Source organism: Pyxicephalus adspersus, chromosome 3 (assembly GCF_032062135.1).
Source record: "Pyxicephalus adspersus chromosome 3, UCB_Pads_2.0, whole genome shotgun sequence".
NCBI lineage: Eukaryota > Metazoa > Chordata > Amphibia > Anura > Pyxicephalidae > Pyxicephalus > Pyxicephalus adspersus.
The window spans coordinates 102,789,373-102,814,697 of NC_092860.1; the positions used below are offsets into that span (position 1 = coordinate 102,789,373).

The 25,325-nt window shown below is 36.1% G+C and overlaps 1 protein-coding gene across 1 annotated transcript in view; it reads right to left on the bottom strand.

The window, feature by feature from the left end:
• Positions 1 to 7,906: 7,906 nt before the first annotated feature.
• The window catches only part of INPP4B (inositol polyphosphate-4-phosphatase type II B), a gene marked incomplete in the record, with an annotated part of 326,843 nt that continues 309,424 nt past the window's right edge, over positions 7,907 to 25,325 (bottom strand). Inside the window, 3 exon segments of the mRNA XM_072405866.1 lie at positions 7,907 to 9,207; positions 12,687 to 12,815; positions 24,053 to 24,207. Of these exon segments, the coding sequence (XP_072261967.1) occupies positions 9,075 to 9,207; positions 12,687 to 12,815; positions 24,053 to 24,207 (417 nt within the window).

The window sequence follows — 25,325 nt, forward strand, 5'->3', positions numbered from 1 at the left end:
TGTACAATGCATGCATGTAATCATCCAATGACTGAAGAGGATCGCTGTATTCATGGACCTGGACTTCTGTGAAGATGACAATCCTCAGTCATTGGATAGTTGTCCCCTGTGGATGGCTCTGTACCCATGCACGCACTGTACAGCTTAGAGACTTGGTTGTTGGCATTGCATGTCAGTTAGTACTACCTCCTGGTGGTATTTTTGGTTATTTGAATTTAGGTAGACTTTAAGGTTAAGATGAACAAAGGTACAGGCATTAAAAACACACAAATGAATATTGTCCATGATGCTTTTTTTATTTGTACTAATATTTAAAATTTTATTAAAAATTGGGTGAGGGTGATAGATAACAAATTTGAGAATTTATGGAAAAAATTGGAAAAAAATAAAAACCCAGGATAATAAAAATTAGCCATATAAACAGAAAACTGGAAGGGGAGGGGTGGGGTCACGGGGTTAAGAATGGTCATAAAACTATCTGATTGTGGCTTCCTCTCTACTGAGATTAAAAGTGAGATTGAGAGTGAAGTTTCCAACTTCATCAGGGGTGCAATATTTCCGGTTTATATCAAGCATTGGTTTTGATCGTTATGTTGTTTGCTTTTTAAGAGACTGATATGTTTCCACTTATTTATCCCTTACAGTATTAATGATGTGTTCAAAGTGGGAAAAAGGATCTTGGACCCCTTCTGTTGCTGAACGTATGGGAGGGTATCTGGTCTATAGTTTTAAGCAGCTCCATCAATATTGCCTCTCTGAAAAACACATATAAGGTCCTTTTCCATTGGTATTTGACCCTAGTGAGGATAAATACTGTATGTTCAGTTTTTTCCCTGCTATGATTTAAAACTTGCTAATCACCAGGTATTATGCTGAATGTTTGGATGACTTAGAACGGTGTTCAACGCTTATAAACCAGGGTATGCCATTATATAAATTCAGTGTTATTTAATAACATCTCCAAAAATCCTTGGGCGGCCCTTCATTTTTGGCCACAGTGTACCCAAATGTCTGTGCTTTGATTCTTCAAATCTTTAATGCCACTAAATTAACTAATGCTAAAACCTTGGAGTCCCCCACTCTCTGTTTTCAGGAAGTTAAAGAAGTATTGCCATTGCCATTCTCCCAGGTAGCCATTAGACATTTTTGAAATTATGGCAATTCTGAATTTATTGTATGGGCGCAATAGGTCCTGACCACTTGTAGACTAGGTTGGTGTCCTAAATGTCTTTAAACATCTTGGTCATTCCTCTTTCAAGTTTTCTTTTGTTTCCTTACATCTTTTCTAACACATGCTCGTAGGCTTTGAGTTTACTCTTCTCTCCTACCCCCCTTTCTTTTTTTCCTTCCTCTTTTCCACCAGCCCCCGCCAACACACCTTTCATTCATTGAAATGTAGTCTGGCATATCTAAGTTATGGGCACTCTGGTTTAATCTAAATTCAATACCCATGTTGGCTGCTCTGCACATATGGCTCCATCTGTCCTATTTTCCTTTGTTGCATCGCTAATATACTGTATTTGTTTTTGGATTTGTATACCTGAAAATTTTATAAATTATTTGTAAAGAGGCTAAGATGCAGTTAAACGCAACCTTTTCTATAGAATTCAAAACAGTGTACAATTTCTTGAATCAAGAGATACTTGTAAGATACAGCGTAAACTATTGATTATTGCAGAATGAAAAGTATTATTTAAAGCATGTAAGCATGTAAAAAAAGTCTAAGGATAACATTTACAGTGAAAAGAAACAGTGCTGCCACCCATAGACTACAGTAAAAAGGACACAACCAGATTTCCATTTTAAATGGTAAAATATAATTATGTCATCGAATGGGAACTTGTAATGGGTAAGTTTACACGGGTGTCAGTCTGAGAAACAAAGCAAAGGCAGAAAACTTTCAGCTATGCAGTGAATTTCCATACTCTGAACCTTCTCTGATTTCCATGGGTCCCCAAGGAAGGGGATGACAAAAGTCTTTCACCCTAGTTCTCCTGTTCCTCAATGAGAGCACTACAATTGTGTGACACCTCAGAGAAAAGGAGTGGGGGAAAAAAATTAAAAATAATCTAAAGTGATTTTATAGTCTGTGCGGTAATGGTCACAGACCACCTCCTTTTGCGACCACTGGTCAGGTATACACCTTTATTATACATTTATATTAATATACAGCACTTGATAGTCCTGATAGTAGTGTACCTAGATATTTCAAGGATCTCTTTCCCCATTTAAAAGGGAAACAGCAAGATAGTTGGTGTTGGAAGGTAAGAGGAAAGGAGGCATTTATGGCCACTGATTTAGAAAAATGATTCTTAAAACAGACAGTTTGGATAATAAGTTTGTAACTAAGTTATCAGATTCTTTATAAATGTTAGAGATTCTTTAATGACTTGTAATAAGTAATAAGTGGTAAACAATCAATTCACAACACAAAGACTAAATTCTAGAGCTATTACCAATGTTTTACAAAAAATTTAAAAAACATAGTAATTAAAAAGTAAATACTACACCTAACTACACCTTCTATGTGAAAACATTCCCCTTTGATCATGCTTTAAAAAATACAAAATAGAATCTGTGCAACCCTTGAATTTTACATGAGAGTCCTCCAAGTTTACAGCATTTATTTGTTGTCTTCTCTCTCTGTTAGCCATTGACCTGGGTCGTGAAACATTATACAAGGCAACATACAGTAACTGTGAATGCAAAAAAAGTGTGTTTTCATTCGAGTAAAACACAAAGGGATTACTGAGCAATGTGTGGACTTCAAAATTCACAGATGTTAGAAAAGAAAAGTATAGCCTTATCAAAATTAATTACCTTTGGTACTATATATTACATTAACCATTATCTAAACCAGGGGTCCTCAAACTACGGCTCGCGGGACGAATACGGCCCGCTGAGGTTCTCCATCCGGCCCCCCCGGCTGCTGAGGCTGCTTCTCCTGCTTGAGTTCTGGCTGCCTGCCATCTGCACTCCAGGGAACCCGGTCACGTGACGCCACTGTTGCCGGGGTAACGCTGGAGCTGTCGGGCTGAAGCCATCAGGCAGAGAAGAGACTGAGCAGAGCAGAGACTCATTCCCTGCTCACTGCAGGACAAATGTACATGATCAATGTACATTTGTAAATAGTATAAACATACTATGCACATTGATCATGTACACATGTGCTGCAGTGTGATCCATGTATGAAGGCAGCAGTGAGTGACAGGTAGCAGACACTGACAAAGTTTTTTTAGCAGCCCTTTTTTAATTAATAAAAAGTGTGGGGTAGTGTTGGGTGTAGGGTAGGGTGTATAAAAAGAAGCAAATTAATGAATTGCTTGAGATTATTCATTTGCATGGAAAATGCAAGATAAATTTGCATTTTCAATACTCACAGTGAAAATTCAAATTTATCTGTGCATTTTCCATGCAAAGGAATAATCTCAAGCAAGTTTAAAGCCAAAGTAAACGCCACTTTTTTTTTTTAATGATCGGCAAGTGTGCTGTGCATATAGTATTGTTCTTTCGTGTTTTTATACAATAAATACGTTTTGTGCAGTGTGCATAAGAATCTTCTCCTGTTTTATTTCAAACTATAGTACGGGCCCCCGACAGTCTGAGGGACCGTGAACCGGCCCCCTGTTTAAAAAGTTTGAGGACCCCTGATCTAAACTATATATTGAAGGGATGAAGATAAACTTTCCATTGAAGCCAGTCCAGTTTAAACTACGCACACAGGATGCAGTGTAGTAATTGGATGATTTTAGGAAAAAAGCTTTGTGACTTAAGGGGAGGAAAAGATTGAGTAGGGTAACTAGTAAAAAAACGGCTTGGTTACTGATTTCCTAAAAGGAAATGTACAAATATAAAATATATATAAAATATCGCCAATATAGGGTTATTACCTCTTGCAACCTGTACGTGAGCTCTGTCCTTTGAGAAATCTCTTCTTTTCAGACAGTTATTGTTCCTAATTATGGTATGAGTGTGCGAAAGGATGCGTTCAATCCTGCTCTGCTAACAAAAGTAGTAACTGGTGGATTTAAAACCGTATACCAGAAAGCATAAAGATACTGAGAGGCTTTCTTAATAGAAAAACAAATGCATACGCTCTATATTAAATATCTGTAAAATGAAAATTTCTACAGACATTTAAAACAATCTTAAACATGTCTTAAAGACTTAAGTTAAAAGAAACTGGGCTGAATCCTTGCAGCTTGTTTTTAACCAAGTGGCCAATACTGTTCTGGTGTCTTTCCCAGTAATTATATTGTAACTTTATAATAAGAATTTGGATAAAGTCATCATTTTGAAGAAAACTTCTTTTTACCTAATATACAACAATCCAAACACAGGTGCCTTTAGTAATTCTCTATTTCTAATCAGTCTGACTGAGCAAATATAAATTCATCTCTCAGGGTGGCTAGTTTTGCCTATGGGAACACAGTATGGGACATCCTCAGTGCTCTCCCCAGGCTAGATGTTGTGTTAAAGTGTCTTACATCTTCATAAAGGGAAAAAAATGATCCCACAGGGAACTGAGCCCAGGCAGATCTTCGCTGTCTCTCAGCTGCTGACAGACTGCCTGTCATATTCAAGAATCAAAGCTATTTCAGGGCAAAATACACTAACTGCAAGTGCTGTGGAATGCTCACCGCTGCTAGTTTTAGCATTAGCAGTCCATAACAGCTTTTGTATTTTTTTCTATCTCTAACATTTTTTTCACACACTTTCATAGATAAGTCTGAGAGGACAGTAAATAGGATTGGCGATTAAACCCAAAATGTATCCATTAGATATTCACAAGTGCTGTATTCTTATGGACACTTCCATAATGTGCAGCTATAGCAGATTATCATGTCATGGAAAAAACAAACAGCAGGTTCCTTTTCAATGTTTTCCTAAAAAAATCTTCTGAAAACACTGCAGTGGAAATCTTTCACTTCCAAGAGATAATGCAAGTCATGGGAAGATATGCTGCAGAAAGAAACAACACACTCCATTAGTTTAGTGTTCCTGCTGGGACTCATCTTATCAGCCCAGGGCCGGCCAGCTCCGAAGTGATGACAGGCTGAGAATGAATGAACTGGAGAATGACATTAATAAAAGCACCTGTAATAATATTAGATAAACTGGGTGCGTCAACCAATGCAGCTTCTTTTCCAACTACCATTCCTAGCAAACATCCGAATAGGAAAAGACCTACTAACGAAAAATGTAAATACAGTAATCATCACCTAATACCTTTGGCCTTTAACTTGTCCAGCTACAGAATAAATGACCAACATCTATGTCATCACAGGGGTACACTTTATGGTTTCTGTTTGATGGCTTATTGGCTGATTAGAATTTGGTTTAGATAAAAGAGCTCCAGGACTACTAGTTTGAAACATCTCCATCAATACAAGAACAAGTCCTGGTGAATGTGACTTATTACTACTAGATATACAATGACCTAGAAGAATAGAAACCTTTACAGAACTTTGCATCCATGTCTCTTGTTAGTTGTCAGGGTGTATATTTAGTGCTTACCAAACCAGGGAGAGCCAGGAGCCAAGGAGGCACAATGCACAAAAGATTAAATAAATTGATACACTAAAACAGATGGCTTAACAATTTCCTAGGTGAATACAGAATTTGTTTAGGAAAAAATGTAATGTTACTCATTTGTTTAATTAATTATATAACTCTTACACATTCACCACAGCAAGTTAAGGTAAACTTTGAAACATATACTGTGCATTGGCAGTAGTTTACAAATGTTCATATAGTACACTTGGGGAAAATTGGATGCAAGCCAATTAACCTGCCAGTATGTGTGTGGATTGTATGAGGAAGTTAGAGCATGTCAAAAATGGAACAAGATTTTTGCGATTCTTAAAAAGAGGTAATTTCCTACATGGATATTATTAGTCATCTGATTACACTGAATATATTTTAAAGACATCTTCAAAGTGTCATTTTTGTAAACTGCTTGGGAAAGCAGATGTGTGTAGGTAAGGTAGGTAACTGTACCCAATGGCAGCTGTACAATGATAATACAGTGGTACCTTGGTATAAGTCCTTAATCAGTTCCAGATCTCTGGACATATACCAAACAGGACATATACCAAACAAATTTTTCCCATAAGAAATAAAGGAAAATGAATAATCCGTTCCCATGAAAAAAAAATCCTATTGTTATTGGCATAATATACATTGATGGGGCTGTATGAAATAATTTAAACACTGCTTAATACTAAAATACATAAATAGAAAAGCAATTTGATGAAATAAATGAAAATGTAACCTCACTTTACCTTGCTGAGTAGAGTAGAGTGCCTACTAGGATGGTGCTTAGAAGGGAGGAGAGGAGATGTTATGTATATCACAGAGAGTTATAGCGCGGGTTGGTCACTGAATGGTAGTAACTGGCGTACTGACGCTTGTGGGCAGTTGTGGCTTTGTCTCGAGAGAGGTAAATAAGGGTAGCATGCGGTGTTGTGACTCATTTTCACCCATACAAGTTCTAGGACAAAGGTTGTATACCAAGCAAAATTCTTTGTTGGACTTATTCCAAAGCGGACTTATACCAAGGTACCGCTGTATACCCCTGACTTGTTGGGCTTTTATTTTGTGACTGCAAAAGTACTTTGTAGCAGGTTGATTCATTTTGAAATCTGATCAAATGCAAGTCAAAAGAAGTTTAATCGCACCTGTAGGTACTCTGTAAACGATATCAGAAAGTTCTTCAGCTGATCCCAAATGACAGAGGAAAAAATTTGAAAGTAAGCTGCATTTTCCAAGGACACAATCCCTTAAAGAATTAGAACTGTGCAGGTTATCTGTATTTAAAGCTGTACTTAAAACTGAGCTGGTAATCAGTATGTTTATGATTTCCCCCTACATTCCAACATTTAGTCATTTTTGTTTTCAATTGAAGGCATGTGTTGTAAGATGATATTTATTGTCCTCAGAATGATATACATGGTTTGTGCCAATCAAATCTGTCACATTGTGCCATCACAGTTATTGGTCCAATATCTTGCATATCAACACACTTTACACTTTAGAAGGAAAAATATTGTGCAGCTCAGTCTTTCATATAGTGGGAGTACTACATTAGAAAATCACCTGATGTGACGGAGGGTAAAATGGATTATGAGATCCTTCCACCTATATGTTATTGCACAGCAAGATAGCATGATTTTCCATTTGGTTTACCATGTGTACAAAAAACTTTCGGTAGGTTACTAATGTAGAGCAGAGCTGTCATGTAGGACTAATATAGTACATATATACAAAAGTATTTAGATCAAACAGTGCTGTGCTCGGTCTTTGCTTTTAGTTTGATTTTATGCTCTTTTTTGGTTATGCTTGCTTTGGTTTGGTGTTGTAGAAAACATTTTTACCTGGTATATCCTATTTAAACAGTAAACATAGAAATGTGTCCACTGTAATTTCCAGCATGTGCTCACCTTCTTCCTGGCAATAAACAAGCAGCAGATACAAGGCCAGTACTGTAACAATTTTAAACTCATAGGTTCCTGGGAATAAAAATGACTACAAGGACACATTTTGCTTCCCTTAATACTTCTACTTCAATATTACACTTAAAAAGGGTACATCTCTTTTTAGGCCTTTTGTAAATAAATGTGTATTTTGTTTTTTATTTTAAGCCTGTTGATTTTTGTTGATATTGTATTAAAATGTTTGTATTTTTTTTTTTTTTTTGTAATTACAAATTATACACAGGAAAAAACGTAAAATGAACATGGCCATGAATATATACATATGTATATTTTTTTTAAATATAGCTTCCATTTTAATGTTTCCTAATATTTTATACACATTTACAATCAGTCAGACAATTTCATTTAACTATGTATATGGCTTGATGGCAGATGAAACTGTTCAAGTATAACAAGGAAGAGGCGAAATATAAAAAAAAAACACATTTATTTAAATAAAACAAATATACATGGTGTACAATGAAAATGGTTACATATGAAATAGAAATGAATACAACCAAGAACACGCACTCAAATGCTGGATAATACATCAGAACATTCTGATGGAAATCAATGAAACACATGCAAATTAAAAATGAAAGGGAAGCCATTCAGACCCAACACTACTATGAAAAGATTGGAAAAAGATGCATTTGACGAAAAAAAAACAAATTATATGACATGCAAATGCCATATTATGAAAACTGATGGCACCAACTCCAAGGACCAGCTGGAGTTTTCAGCCATTTGTAACCAGCTGGCTATACTAATGACTTCAAATGGTATATAAAAATAATAAAAAAAAGGTTGGATTTAAAATATCATACAAACACCCATAGCTAGCAAAATACACATAAATACATACACTTCACAACATATCTGTTGGCTTGCTCTGTAGCTACATCAGACTTCCCTGCACACAAACTTTGTATGGCAAAGTAATAGCATATGGCCACATTTATATGACCTACATTTGTCACTTCATCCAGGCTTTATTTGGATAATTATTTCTGTTATTTTGGCATTTTCTGTTACATAAGTACTAATGTTTTTCAGGGTATATAAAGAAATAAAAAATGAATACTTAATTGGAAACCAGAATTTAAACTTCAAGAACAGCTGGTTCCTCTCACCATCATTTATACAAATAAATACTTTGACATTATTTACAATCATATGGTGTATTATTTGGTCATTTACACATACTGGGCCCATTTCATTGACATAAGAGCCTTTGTGCGATTGACTTTGTAGAACTACATTCTGTCGTTACAGTGCATGTAGGAATCTTTGAGAAAAACATTTCACCAATAAATTGATAGAAACAAAACAGTCCAATTATGTGCTAGGTAATTAGGTTAACTGCTGGCATACCACTGTTTGCGTGTCACTGTGCGTATTAATGTTGTTATTACAATATGAATTCGATAATTTCCTACAAATTCAGTTTGTGCAAATTGTGCTCTTATCTGGTTCTTTTGGCACATCTTTAACCTGATCTAGTGCATGAGGAATGTCCCAGTTCACACTATTATATTGATCTGTCCAGTCTGTACTTTGTCATAGACAATATGTGCCATTGTTAATGGTTAAATGCACTCAATTATTAACTTTGCCGTATGTCCCTTCTGGAGGTCTGTAGTACTTTGGGAATGTCAGCAGTTGTATCATGTTGAAAGCATACTTTCTGCATTTGATATTCTTCAGCACATTCTCTATGCGGCATCCTTCTCTGGGAAGAGGAAAAGAAAGCACAACTTCATGAGACAGGATGTACAGAAATAGCTTTTATTTATTCATTGCTGTGTTGCAGTCTTTGAGTAAAAATAACAAGAATTCAACTATACATTTGTTCTCAGTTAATTTTTCACAAGTGATGATACATCTTACATGTTAAAATCCAAAGGCCAGACACATAATAAATGCCTTCAGAATTACCAGCAGCTGCGCGTAAATTCCACACTACCAATGCAACTGTTATTACTGTGTGGGCTTTTTTTAATAAGATACAAAGGTAAAGTGTGTGCAGTAGCCCATAGCAACTCAACTGTGTTTTTTTCTTAAGCTTAAAGCAATCTAATTCAAACAAATAAACAGATTTGTTCATTGGTTGCTAAGGGCTGCTACATTTTGAGTAATAAAATTAAGGATAATGCATGCATTTAACCAATTTCATAATTATCTTTAATACAAGGGCTAGAACACCGCCAATAATTTGTATTTACAGGCAACAATAACACCATTTTAAATTCAAAAATGGAGAAAAAAATTAGTTCCACCATTTTTAGTCTAAATCAGGCAGCAAGTAGGGCCTAATCCGGGCAGTACACTAAACAGGAGAAACATACCACTACTTTGTGAACGTCAAACATTCAATTTGCTATGAGAGCAGGTAGTATGCTTAAGGGTTAAGGTATCCAGAATTGTCTCTTGTTTACCATGAACCACAAATGGTATTTTCAGCACACTAATATCATCAGGAAAAGGTCAGGTAGTCATCAATCCAAACATTCGCATGTAGACATCAGTTTTTAGCCCACCATAAATCTGCATGCAAATATTGAAGTGGATCAGTGCGTCAGTGTTAGATTTACTGATCCTCATACAAATTACTGTCCTCTACACAGTGCTTTATGTCATCTATAATCATATTGTTGACTTCAAATGGATTTGTCTATATTGCACCACATTGTAAAATGAACCCCATGGGTTTTACAATACCTTATGAATGCTAAATATATACTCACACTATTTTATTAATAAATATAATCTTTTAAACCAAATCTATTTGTCTCTCACACAAATATAAGGCATTTATTGAATCTGGCCATAAAGATTTATAGATAATACTCATACTCTATTTTATTTCAGATCTTTAATTTCTATTATGTATAATACATCTGAAGCTTTCTATCTAGGTTACTTTTATTTTCTTAGAAAAAGTTATTTTACAAAGAGTAGTGCATATTGACATAAAGTACAAAATTGTTTGCACTTTCCTAGATTAATGTTTTTTTAAGGGAGAGAGAAAGACAAGTAGGATTGAGGAAATATAAAAGGAAAAATCAAAAGTTATCCTAAGACATCAAAGTTTAAATCCATTACATAACGATCATTATTATGGTGGATGAGACATTCAAGCAACAAAAGGGTAAACTAAAAGAACACACTTAGCCCTTAAAATATCCTCCAAGAGCATATTGCCTAACCACTAGAAAAAGCCACTTTAGGATTAAGTATAATATTATTTTTAGCTGAAGACAGGTGGAAGTAAACCCATCATACTAATTTATATTATTATAGCTCGGTAGCTACTTTGCTCCAGAATTAGGTCCTAAAAATATATATGAAAATCCAACCTTATCCCAACATGGAGGTTTACTTTCTCTTGTTATGATTAGTTTAATGGGTCGTATAAAGAAGTCTCATTAGGCTAAGACTGGAGGTGAGGGTGCAGTTTGGTTATAGCTTCCTTGCGCTGCTGAACCAATGCCATGGATTTTACATGTAATACCCACAGCAGCCCAATGAAGAATAAATGAGGATGGCAATATGCAGTTCTGTACTGCTCAATGCCACCTGCTGTCATTTCTGCTATTGCTGGTTTCTTAAGAACAAAGTGATTCGCTGGCAAGCCACAGAGAGCCACACGGGAATGCTTGTCTTGCCGTAAAAGTGAACCTACCTCTAAGAAATTTTCTTTGTGTGCAGAACTTGCAAAGACCATTGTGTTGAGCTCTACTTTGGTGTAGGATATGGTTAGTTTTGGTGGACAAAGTTTAGATTTTACTATTTTATACTGACATACCATACTACTTGATGGACTAATAAGGCTATAATTCCTTCACCATGTATTTAGCCCCAAAATTCACTAATGTCACTGCACTTAAATTACAAGGTAATTTACAAAAGCTCTTAAAAATATAGACAACATATCTGCAATGACTGAAAAAGAAAGGTTGTATGATAAAAAAAGATAAAATAGAACAGTGTCCTTGATGAGTCAAAGAACATTGATCATGATTTAGACAGAAACATTTTGTACAACAGGATGATGGCTTTACCAGTGCATGATGTGAAGTAATTATCATAACTACAATCTTGTTTTTGGCGTGCTGGTTTTCCTATCTTAAATGTAATAACATTGTGCCTACATATATATTACACATTTAGGACATTTAAACACAAGAGGCTTTATTTCATGAGCTCTACCCCTGTATATTTCTCTGAGAGCCTGAAGATTGTACAATGAGGCAAAGAAGAAGCACCATGCCAGATGATATTAGAGTCCGAAGAATAGTTTTTTTAATGCCCCAATAAATTTTTTTCTGCAAGCTGGGAACTCAGTCTAAACTACCAGTTTGAAAAGCAGTAAAGATGGTTTTGGATAGTAGGATCCTGTGGTAATTTATTCTATTTTTATTGTTATTGTTTGTTTTGCAGGCTTTTTTTCACTCTGCTGACTTAATAAATATAATAATAATATTAATTCCAAAAACACTTTGCATAGAGGAAGTAAACACTTACCCTTCTGCTGCCTGCATTGCCAATACACTGACCCGCTGAATTCTGCTAGAAAACATACTACCGAATTGCCTATCTCCTTAAATACACAGCAGTAATTTTGAGGTCAGCAGGAGCACTAAGAGCTACTGGGGAAAGTCATTTTCCCAGTTGGCTTTGGGGGGGTGAATCCTCAATAGTGGAGCATCAATTGGCAGCAAAGACAGAAAGAGGAGTAAGTATATTGATTCATCTTTGCAAGTATCAACTTTATTTTAAACATTACTAACAGATTCTCTTTAGGTAAACACTTTGTACTCAGTCTAACTTTCTTCACAAAAAAACAATGTGTTATTGGTTTCACAAGGATCATGATATGAGCAAAGCTTATTATCTAAGTAAGCAAAGAAATGCAAATAGGCCCTATACTTAAAAAGAGGCACCCAAATGCCATTTATACTTGCTTTCCCCATTCTTGGATTTGACAAAATGTTTCTAATATAATGCTATAAATCCATAAACACATACGTAAAAATAAAAAAAATGGATGGATTGTAGTTTAAAGGGCACATTATTGAGGTTAGAGTACAAAGAATCATAAATATATTTTACAAACTAAAGGACATTGCTCTGAATAAAATGAACAGAAAATTAAGTGCATATTATTGATATTTGGCTAATAGCAATGCAAGACTGAGGATAAGCCACACAACCAGTAAGTGTGAGCTGACAAGAAGCAGAGCAACAGGATAGAAGTGACGAGAAGTTGGCTTGTTATCTGTTACACAGCCTTTCTCTGGATCATCCGACTCATTCAGAATTCCCTGGGCTTGTCCGCTGTTAGACAGAAGTTAGGAACAAATAGAATAGTGGTACAGAAGAGTTAGTACATGGATTTCAAGCAAGCCAACACAGAAAACACAACAACATGCAAGGGTAGTGAAAAAGGCATTATTCCCTACAGACAGTTTCTTATGCTAACTTTATTAGAAACAAGAAGGCGGTCAGAAGGTAGAAAACATTTTTAAAGAGGAAAGTATGACATACACCAAGGTTATTAACAAATATAGCAGAAGCACGGGGCATTTGCAAGCACCAGGGTTTGTTATTGTACATAACATGTACTGCTATGATTTGAGGTTATAGCAGACTCATGGCTGTTCATAAATAACTAATGGTTTGGATTAATATATTTTCCATTTATTAAGGGAGATGAACATAGATAAACTGAATAGCCATTGTACTGCATCACAGGCGGTCATAGTGGTCCACCCAACTTAAAGTGGACTTAAACTGAGATAACAAAAAATCAACAGGAGGTAATACTATTTGACAAAAGAGACATCCAATGTCTCTTTGGTCAAATAACTAACTCCTAACTAACCATGGCTCCTGGTGGCTTTTTGGTTTTGCACTAAACTAAACTGTGCATGGGCTATGTAGCTTGAAACTGATTGCCCACAGAGCTAGCCACGGGGATAAAGTAACTTCTGCACATCATCCAATGAATACACAGGATTGGGTCTCCACAGAATTCTGCTATGAAGATAGCAGAGCCCATGGCTGCAGCAATGACAGGTTCTGCAGGGTGACAGCACAAGGTAAGTATGCTGTACATACTTGCTGATCATGGCAGAAGCTCGCCACCAACCAAAGCGTTTAGTTCTGCTTTGGAGGCTTCAGGTGACAGTGAATGGATTAAAGGTCTGCTTACTCTCTTCAAATACATTCCTGGTGTGAATTAAAGTTTTGTCCACACTAACTATTTGTATTGCTTACTTACTTACTGCCTATTTACTTTTTAAAAACAATATGATTCCAGGCTGCAAACATTTTTTGATTAGGTAAGCTTCAAAGTAAACTTAAAAATCATGTACCATCTACCATCATCATCTACCATCATAAGGTACGTACTCAATATAGAAACTGCTCTATGACCCTTTCACATGGTGAAAAACCAAGCAGTTAACCACCTAACAACTTTTCACCCAGGTGCAGCAAACTGCACTGCAAGTTGTCACATTTGCTGAAGTTGCCCTTGTGGTTGCCGTGTGGTTCTTCCTTAATTATGATCCAGAGAAGGAAATGCAACTATGTGCCCAAAATTGACTCTTCACTTTAAAGAACATTTTTATCCATTGCAAATTCAGCCTCAACCAGGTGCACATGCATGCACAAAATGGTTCCCAACCACTGTTGGGACTGAGGTTGAAACTGTGACTTAACCCTCAACTGCGAGTCGGAAATGTCTCTTTTACTTTTTTTTACACATTTATTAATTTGTACAGGGCTGACATTACTTTTAGAGAGTTATAGAATACAGTGAACTGTTTACATTAACCCACTTGATCCTATGGATTTCAGGCTACTACAGCACATGTACAGTTGGAAAATTAACAAAATTCTTATTTTGCAAGTTTGTCACTGCTTCATTTGGATGATTCACATGCAATGAAGTCACTGGCGTTTTCTTTCAAAGTAAATAAAAAAAACAAAACACACCACTCTGCCTGGTAGCCTTTGCAGTGACTTGTAAACACCTGGAAATGGATATATTCATATATATATATTCACATTGTTGCAATGATTTTCTTTGGATTTTTTTATTATATATTTATATAATGGAAGTGTTTAGACTGAATGATTCTGTGTTAGGGCACGCTAAGCTAATATTTCTCCATTTTATTCTGACATTACTCATCAGAAGTCCTCTATTTTCCATAGTTTACTTGCAAAGAAACACACTGCCAGGACAGCAAATAAATGCTGATATAGCAGATTTAGGGCAAGTGTAAATTATAATAAATGGATTTCTTCACAGCTTCTGGTTCCATTCCTAATCCAATATGCATTTGATAAAGGAACTCTTCTGTTATAGCAGGTATCTAAATTGGTCTTTATTCATATTAAAATGCTATACATATACAAAAATAAAACTGTAAAGATTGCTCTTCAGGGGCAAGGTGAGATATGCAATGCTAATATTTAGGCTATTCATGACTGCTGTTTATATCTATATTATTTTTATAACAAAGAATGCCAAAAATGTATTTCTTTATGCTGTAACGGACAGTATATGACTTTATTTAACCTAATCTGCTTACCTAGGTCAACTTGAGTGTTACTGTAGCACAACTTTCCCAATGTTGGTGTAACTGCAACAATATAGCAATGTCACCATTTACTTAAATAAAATGTACTGAAAGCGGTAACCACCTTGAAGGTGAATCACCAATTCAATACCTTAAAGAACAACGAATCATACACAATCAGGACCTGGCACTGTAAGCCACTTACAATGAGCTGATATGACAAAGTTAACCAGCCTGCAAACACTATCTATATCTTGGTGAGGGAATCTCCTGAAGGTTTAGAAACAAATGTTAGCAGTCAGTTATTAATTTCATTTATTTTGTTCTGACGATTTATTTTATTTTCACAATTTAGTTGTTTGGTAGTTTTCAAAACTTAACCTTTCCATAATGCCTACTGATCTCTACAAATAATATCAGACCAGGACCCAACTTTTTCCAGGCTTGACCCCTTTTTCCTCTCTGTTAAAATGTAGGGCCATCATATTACTCAGCTGTAAGGAACTTACCTATCCTGCGAGGCCGCAGCGTCCCTGGGGATCCCAGCCGCAGAGGGAGATGCAGCTGCAGCAGGCAGCATGGCGGAGGCTGCTGCCCTGCTCACAGCGTGTCTCTCTCTGCAGGCAGAGGGATCCCTCCTAGCCAAACTACTGTTCGGCCAGGCGGCATTACTTGCATCTCTATGGATGTGATTACAGAAAGTCATGTTCTCAGCACTCCTGTGGAGGTGCAAAGTAGGGGTGCTGTGGGAAGAGGTGCGCGCGCTACCATGCGTGCCTCTTGTACCCCCCGAGGGCGTGGCACCTTCGGATTATTTGTGACCACTCTTGTCTGCTGCCTGCCCTGACCTGGGATTGTTCCTGACCTGCCTTTGCCTTACCCTCCCGTACTACGCTTATTGGACTTAACATCTGTAAATAACCCTTGTCTTGTTTTATGACGATAATAAAACTTGATAAAAGGATATTTGGATTTGGCTGTGGTTTGTGTGCCCAGGCGCATTACATCAGCGTTGTACAAAGTCCAAAGTCATGTCACTAACTGTCCCTCAAAGGGGCTCACAATCTAATCTCCCTACCATAGTCATATGTCATTAATGTAGTCTAAGGTGAATTTTTTAGGGGAAGCCAATTAACTTAACTTAAAAAAAAAGAAGTGAACCTTACTTGCGTGAAACTTGCCAGTAGCTGCAGAATTTCCCAACTTCAGCTTATACTCGAGTCAATCAATTTTTCCTGTTTTCCAAGGTAAAAATAGGTACCTCGGCTTATACTCGGGTCGACTTATACTGGAGTATATACCGTAGTCAGTATACTTATTGTGTTTTCCATTAAAATTGTTTCTGAACTGCTGTACTTACATAATCACAGACTATATACATACTTTTCATTTCAAGCTGCGCCCCGGATTTTGCCTTCAGAGGCTACACACATACAAATAAATGGTGGGAGAAGGAGATTGATGGCATTGTATCACATTGTCACCATATGAGGATTTGTCAGCAATAGCCTGTTTGGTCAGTTTGTCTTTTTCTCAATGTCACAGCAAAATAGACTTCTTTTTATTATATTTTCTTTACAAATAAGGGAATGTAGAAAAAAAGCTGTTTTCTTACCTTTGCTGAGTTTACCTAGTGAGCTACGGATGTTAGACAATTACTTGATTAAACCAATTATCAATTCTACTTGTTTATTGGCCAGCATTTGTTGTTTCTCTGGAAACATTAGAGTACCTGAAAAGGTTGCTCATCACATTGATGAAATTTTTGCCTTACAGGAAAGTAAAAATGCATTATTTGAGGCTTCTGAAGTCCTCTGCAAAAAAGCTGGCAACATGCACAAAGATATGAAGGTGACTGCTGCACAGGAAAGCATCCAGATTAACAACCCGTAGATAGGTAAATAACTAGAAATTACAGGGCCCCAAAGATTTTCAATTGGCTTCCTATCAGAAAAAAATCAGCATTATTTAACACCCTCATTTTCATGGCAGGTGACAAAACACTTAAAATTGACAGTGAGGTAGGTACAGATTTTTGAGCGGGTGGGTAGGTCTGGCTGTATGTTTACTTCCTGGTGTGGTAATACACATGGTGGTGGAAAAAGTGGAGAAAATGTTTAAAGCACACTTGACCTTTAAGTCCACACTCCAACTAAACTAAAATAAAGATTCTTTATCTTTTGGCCACAGGTTGGGCCAAATCTTTACTGGGTACAGTTCCTCATCTCTAAGTGTATCCAATACACTTACAATAGTTTCTGTTTTTTGGCTTATTTTACCAATTTCAATGTCACTATTGCCTTCTGTAATGATACATGGATTGGCAGGAGTAACCAAGGTTCTTTAGAAGGGGGCCAGGCACAGGATCTGATAAAGTTTTACATCACCACCATCAGAAAGGTTATTTATCTTATTGTTTTGGAAGGTGATTTTTTTGATTTTTTATTTCTTTTAGAGGAAAAAAAATGTGTGTTTTAGGAAGCTGACTTGTGAGGTGATCAGACTTGAGGTGGTCAAAACTTGTGCAGTTTTCTACTTCCAGACAGCCCTTTTCAACTGCTATAGGTTTTTTATTGTCAAATGCAGCATTTATGAACCATTATGTCATGCAGTTTAGTGCGGTTGCAATGCAGTACTTCCAACAGAGTATGCAAAGCAACTGCACTGCTACTTGTTCTTTCCCAGAACTGCACTGCGAGGCACCACAGCCACATTTTCATGAGAATGCAAGCACAACATGGTTTCCAACCCCTCCCATTGGGAGCACGCTTGACCCTGTGGTAGAACACTGCAGTCAACTGCAATGACCCTTTGGCTTACTTTAGGAGATGAAAATGTATTTAATATCCATAAAGAGGAAATCCACAATAAGCACATTCTGCATCTATTATAATCATACAATGCAACCCCATGCATATCTCTTCACCCTTGGAGAGGCACATTGATACACCAGAAGTTTAAACTTGCTCAAAGCAGCTATGCGAAACAGCAAAATTGGAACCTGTTCAGGAATTTATCACTGGCAAACAGTGTACATGGGTAGGGACAGTTAATGAACAAAAGTTCCCAGAACACTATCTAGTCATAACATACCAGTGAATAAAACTGTTTCTAAAGTGGATTATTAAAAAAAAAATCAATAGATCAGTGGAAAAACAGCCTGGATGACATCCATTCTACAAAACTTCTGTAATCTATAACTAAGCTTAGTTTGGTCTTTTTTTGTGAATAATTACATGTGTTCTTATTTGGCTTGTATCTAGGGTTTATTTTCATATATTCAATTATTTTTATTTAAATGTTCTTCTTAAGTGCAAATCCTTTCATTGTTTGTTTTTCTTCCAATAAAATGAAACATATCTATGTAACATATTGCTCTCATAAATCATCTCCGTCAGGTCTACACCAAGTTAACAGTACTTTAGAGACCAAAATAAAAAAGTGATAAAAATGATCAACATAACTGCAGTAAATCTATTTTAACTTGTAATTCTTCCTTTGTGTAAGTTTTACAGGTTAAATATAATACACATAATGCAATGTTCACCAATATAAATGTTTTCCTCATTATCATCCTATTTTTCTGTCTCTCTAGATAGATTTTCCAGCCGCCCCCTCCTGCATATAATTAAATCTTTATTCGGTTTTGAAGGCTATCTTAATTTTTATTTTTTTGATAAACTGCAGCCAAGTTTACTGCAATTTTTTACTAGCATGGTTAGTAAAACAATTAAATGTATGGTACTTCTTTGATTTTTTTCTCTTCTCTGTAAAGCTAGATGTAAACTGAGCATATGCCCAAAAAACCCTAATTATAGTAATATACCCAAATAAGCATTACTGTATCCCCTAATAAAAATTATTTTATCCTATGTCAGTATTGCAGTATTATATCTCCAAGCCAGTATTGCACACCCCAGTCATTAGTGTAATATTTTATCTCACAACCTGTATTATAAATACTGTTCTTAAAAGGGATACTCACATCCCTTTATAGCCCCCTGCATCCCAGTGCACAGGGTTGAACTTCACTGCAAATCAAGATTAGGTAGGACAGAAACCTTTACATGAACACAGAGCTTATTTTCAAAACTAACATAGGCACTTGTGGTTGGCACCACTTTAGAATTATTGTTAATTACTAGTTTTATGATGAGAACAGGTTCACATAAATACCAGTTCTGGGGACTTTTAATAAGGTAGCAATATAGGTGACACAAGAAAAACACTTAGGGCATCCCTCCAAATGAAAGAATCCTACAGCATAGTGGTTCTGAAAATTGTAATAATTGGATTGTGATTGTGAAGGTTACACTTCTGTCTGATCGATATGAGAAAACAGTCTCCTTATAAATAAGCTCCAGCATACTAAAATATTGAGTAATAAATATCTGAACAAACGTATAAATAACGGAAAACAAAATATGCAGTCTATCTAGGTAGACACAGCAGTGCCTCCAGCTCAGAAACAAAGTCCTCTGAGGTTTAAGGGTGGTTTTGGAAACAAAAGAAAAATCAAGATTTTGGACTATTTCCCTGTTTGGCAGCTATATCATGGTGTGATGTGCAAGTACATCAGCATGCTGCAAGCACTGCTTGTCCCAACTGTTCTCTGTTCAGGTAGCAGAAAGTGCTGATACAGTTTTCTCTGTAATTCATGGCATTTCTTTATAATTATATTGATCTGCATGCCTGCTGAGGATCACAGGACAGATCATTATTTCCCCTACAAGACCTAACAAATGATTTTTTTATATATGTTCCCGAGTACAGCACTTCGTGACTGGCAAGAACAAATAACTCAGGCGTTCAAATGAAACTGAAAAGTTAAATCCCACTAATTGTCATGAAACAGGGGGTGCATTTATTTAAAGGTTGCCGGAAGACAGACTTATTTATGAAGAGTCATTAGCCAGCTTTATAACTTTCTTGTACGTCAATAAAGAACTTAGTGTTCCTCAGAAAAGACAGCTAATTTAGGGGAGAAACAACAACCAAAATTAAAAATAACTCTGTAAAATTTGCTTGTGTTTATGCTGAAGACAGAATAACACAAATGTACAAGATAACATGAAAGTTCTCTGTTTTTTCAACATTTGTAGTTCATTCATTTATATGCAACTACTTCCAATCTAAATTCAACAACACGAGATGAGGCAGATGCTTAGCACACCTACTTGAAAATATATAAAAACTGCTAAAGATATGAAGACACACACAAAAGTGAACACATATTTACTTAGTACAATAACAGTACACTGTTAATACTATGTTGCATTTTAAAAATTGCAACCAGTGATGAATGCATTTATTTATGGAGTTGATGAGAATTGAGGAAAGTTTTTCTTTTTCGTTTATGTAAGAACATTGTTGTTTTCACTTATTGCTCTTTACACCTAGTCCAAGACACTAAAGCCAGTGAAGTACCTTGGTTACCAGTTTGTTTTACATGCCCATTCTGCCCATTTTTTTTTGTTATATGCACATATGAAGCTGCATTTTAAAAACACAACTTACCATTTTTTAACCCTGATTTGTGTCGATCTAGTTAATATTTAGGATTTCCACTACATATGTACTTGTATTTTAACACAATGCAATTGTCATTTGAAAATACAAAATCATGACGCATTACGGGGGTGTATAACAGCAGCGAACCTGACATTCAGCAACATAATCTCATGGTGAATGGTAAAGGTGATTGTAGCTGTAATATTGCACTTGTAATAAAATCTTTAAGTGATGTTCATGATAAATTTTTATTTAGCACTAACAGTTATATTTTTAGGAAAAGCTTTTAAGGGCTACCAATTACTACCTGTCCAAGTCCTGATTAAGTCTAAGTACTGTTACTGCTTGTTTCAAACCTTTTTTCATTTTCTGGAACAGTGACCGTGTACTGTTTGAACCAAAAAGTGGTTGGAACATTGTTTCTCAACCAGGTTTCCTCCATAGCTTGCTAGGAGTTCCTTGAACATTCAGCAATTTATCACTCTCAGATCAGTTTAACAGATAACAATGATCTGACTATCTGTAAGGGTGACATTCTTCCCACTGGCCTGCAATGTAGAAGGCATTTTAATACATTAATATACTGTAGGTTGGGGATATGGTAATTATGGCAGGGGTTCCCTAAGTTCTAAAAATTATTGTAAGGTGTTCCCCCATGTTAAAAAGTTTGAGAAACACCCATGAATGTTTGTCTGGAAAATGTGCTGTATCTTTGAATGCAAAAAAAAAAAAAAAGTATCATGGATAGTACCTAACTAATTTGCCTGGTGGAAAAATAATAAATCCAATTGAAAACATGCATATGAAATATTCCTAACTAGAGAATTTGTTCTAAATAGGTTTAAATATACACCCCTCAATGTTTATAAGCATTTTATACTGACTTGAGGTCATAAGAAAGTTTATATTTCTTTTTAGAGTGGAGACCTTGCTTTCAAAGCAGCAATAAAGAAATGCCATAAATATGAGTAGGATCCATTTAACCAAAATCATGCTTACTATCCCTGGACATAAGAATCAAAACATTGTATTTGTTTGTGTAGTATGAGGTATATATATTGCGGGTGAAAATGTTTATATGCACTGTTCCCAGTTTATTTGGACATCTCCTGCCCAAAATGCTACAGAGTTTATTTCAAAATGACAGCACACAGGAAGGGAAACGTGTCCCTGAGCTCTCTTGTGTACCAAGGTATTTGGCCCTCTGAGTTTTACTCCCTAACTCAAAACATCTGCTCTTATTATTACAAACAGAATCAGATAAAATATTTATGTTTCTAGGAAATCAGGCAAAATAGTGTAATTTCTGTATTTACTGTGAAAAGCTGTAATGGCCAGTCATTGAGTCAAACATAAATTCAGTCAACATGATGCTGCAGAAGTGCATTCCTAAACTGGTATTGGATCTGGGTATTAGTTAGAAAGTGATTTTGTGTTGTGTGGAGTATTTGTGAGTAGAATTGCACTGGCTATATAGAAAGCCTGTGTTTGGAACAGCTTATGTTCCCTTCGGCAGTGCAGAAAAAAATTTACAAAGTCACGTAGTTCGGTTTTAAGCTGAATTCTAAATTTACCTTCTCAACAGAGTTATAACATTTAATTCCAGTAGCATCTGCTTTTTTTCCAACCTGCATAATATTAGTTCAACATCACCTCGGCCGCTCATGACTGGCCTGGCTGTCACAGACATGCCCAGAGTAGCTAGTAATATAGGGGGTTAGGTGACCTGGACTTCACCTAAGCTTATTGAATGGTTAAACAAATGTAGGGTTGTTATTTCCTGACATAAGCAACCACTGGCTGGCTAAACGCATAAAGTGTGATGCACAGGAGCCATTCCATTCTTTCCCAAGCCAGTGCTTAGAGGTACTCAGAAAACCACATAAAAATGTAAAGTATTTTCAAGGTATTTAGAATTGCTTAAGATTTACACAGTGGGCAGACAGAAAGCTGTACATAACACCCTTAGCATTTAGGTTTTAACTGTCACATTACAACCTAAATCTATGCCAGAGAAGTAAATATTCCAATCATTGTCACAATTTCATATTTTGTTAGATTGACAATTCTAAAAAATTTGAAAAAAAGACAAAACACTTCTTTGTAGATTTGATATGGCAGCACAGCACCAATGAACGGTGGTGTAACCACCACCTCCGGAATATTATATTCCAGCATCCACTGGTTGTAGTCCAACCCTAATAAGACTGGTCCACAGACTGGTCCTATGGATGCAGGAAGAGTAGAGCGAAAGATAATCAATTGGCTTAGACATATGTTTTTTTACACTAAATAGTATTAGAAAACACACACAAAGTATGCAATGTCAGAGGTGGGTATTTACTGCTAACTAAAAAGACTGGTGCCCAGAGTCCAGCTTTAGGGCCTATTTACATCTGCGTGTTAACATCACTGTGTTGTAAAAAAAATGGTGCATGTTTGATTATTTTTGTTTATTCTAGGTTTCTGGCATTATTAAAATAAACTCTCTTAACATTATGCACAGGTAAGCAGTAATGTGATGCACCAAGGTGTGAATGGGCTCATAAGTGGCTCTGGAAAATTACTATTTTTTAAAAGCCACACTGTGAATTTAAAGCCAATGCCTAGGAATAAATATCAGCACAATTTGTTAAAAACTGGATAGACCTTACCTAAATGGGTCTTATACTTTGATCCAAAACCTTAATTTGGATACCATAGGTTACTGCACACCATTCTCTTTGTAGGTTGCTACTGAATACACAAATTTGTTTTCTGCATTATTCATGGTCCCTCTACTTACTAGATGAATGGGAACAGGATACAGTGCATGTCAAGGGATCAATGATTTGGCGTAATTTTTTGGGAGGGGATAAAGCTTAAGGAACCAATGATGCATACAGCAAAGTGCAGCTGTTCAATAAAACCAAGGTGATGTAAATTTATTTTTACCAGGTAACCTTATAAAAAAAGGTCTGCTGTTAAAAAACACAAAATATATTTAAATTGTAAAAATATTCCTAAAACCAGACAAACATATCATAAAAATAGGTTTAAATGTTTTTTTATCCTGCTGTAATAAATTTCTTTGTTTAATTGGATATGTGGTTCTATGCCTTTGAGTCAGGAGGGAAGGTTGGGTGATTTTTTACTACTTTTGGTGGTGTAAAATAATTAACTTTTGACACCTGTAGTAAAAGCATTGATGTCAGTTAAAAATGAATCCAGCACTTACCAAATAACATTAAATATAACTGGCTGCTATGGTCACTGAACTTATCTGCTGCTTGCTCTGCCAGTTCACAGAATAGATTTAAAATGCAGACAGGGCCCTACATGCAATAAGAATAGAGGAAGAATGCTGCAGCATTCTTCAAGGCTTAAACATAAGGGATTGTTTTTCACTACTCCAGGGTTGGAATAAGGACACCAGTGTGAATAAGCCCCAAAACATTACATAGGTGTTCCAACAAAACATGCTGTACATACCTTCTCATGCAATCAAGAGCACGGACAAAGAAGTCCTTGTGAAGATCGTGTTCATCTCTCAAAATTGAGCACTGCTCCAACGTCACTGACATAGAAGTTCGGTCCTTTGCACTTTTACAGCAGGTAAATCTAATGCCATTCATTTTTCGGCATATCTGTTAAAGAAAAATAATTTTTTTCTTTACATTTGGCTACATACAATACACTAATTAATTTGTTATGTAAAAAATGATCATAGTTTGTCAGTTATGATGGCTGTGACTACATCCACAGCTTACTGTATATTAGTGTGGTGATCACTGGGAAGAATGTCACCTTTACAGATAGCCAAAAAGATCACTGGTGTCCCTTAAACTGATTTGTGAATCCCTAGCACCTTTGGAAAAACCCTAGTCTTCCAATGAACCCAGGTTAAAAAATACTGGTTTAATAAATTTAGAGTATTATTTGTGAAATCGACTCAAAGATCAGTAGTCCAGGCACAATCCTTGCTTCAAATTAGAGTTCCTAAACCAGGAAAAGCAATGAAATATAATTACTTAACATACTTGAGTAGTAAAAGTTATTGTAAATAGTTTGAAGCATAACTTAAAGTGGAACTAAAATGAAAAAAATTACACTTACCTTGAGCAGATCCGTTGATCACCCTGGAGCGATCTTCCATATGGTCCAGCGTCATTCTGCTGTCTTGCTTCATCTCAGTGCAGAGAAGTGCCGGGTGCCACTTCACTCTTCTTCTGCCTACATTATCTGATCTCACACTGCGCAGAGGTAAGTTCGGGTGACGTATGTCACTGCATTTGTAAAAAAAGGAAAGTGCCGATCTTACTGCCCATGTGTAATATTGGCATCTTTCTTTTTTCAATGACAGAAAAGTCATTTATGTGCATGCATCTCGGCCATGTGCAGAAAGAGCAGCCCAAACCTCCTGGGATTCGTGACTTGCGTATCCCAAGAGGCTCTGTGCTCCCATTAAGTCTTTAAAGACAGAAGGGGATGGGCTTTGCCTTTTATTTAAAAAAAAAAAAGGGCATTTAATGAAGAAAAAAAAAAACAAAAAAACATATCAAAACACATTTTTACTTTATATAGAAGGGTTATCTACACTTCTATATAAAGTGCAAATTGTGGTGATAGGTCCGCTTTAAAAAATTGGAATTTACAAAAATTTTTGGGATAATTGACTAAGAAAAAAAGAGTTTAGGAAATGTGTCACCCCAGTAAAAATGTCCATCTAACCTTGATCAAAGAACTGAGGAGACAATGGCTTTAT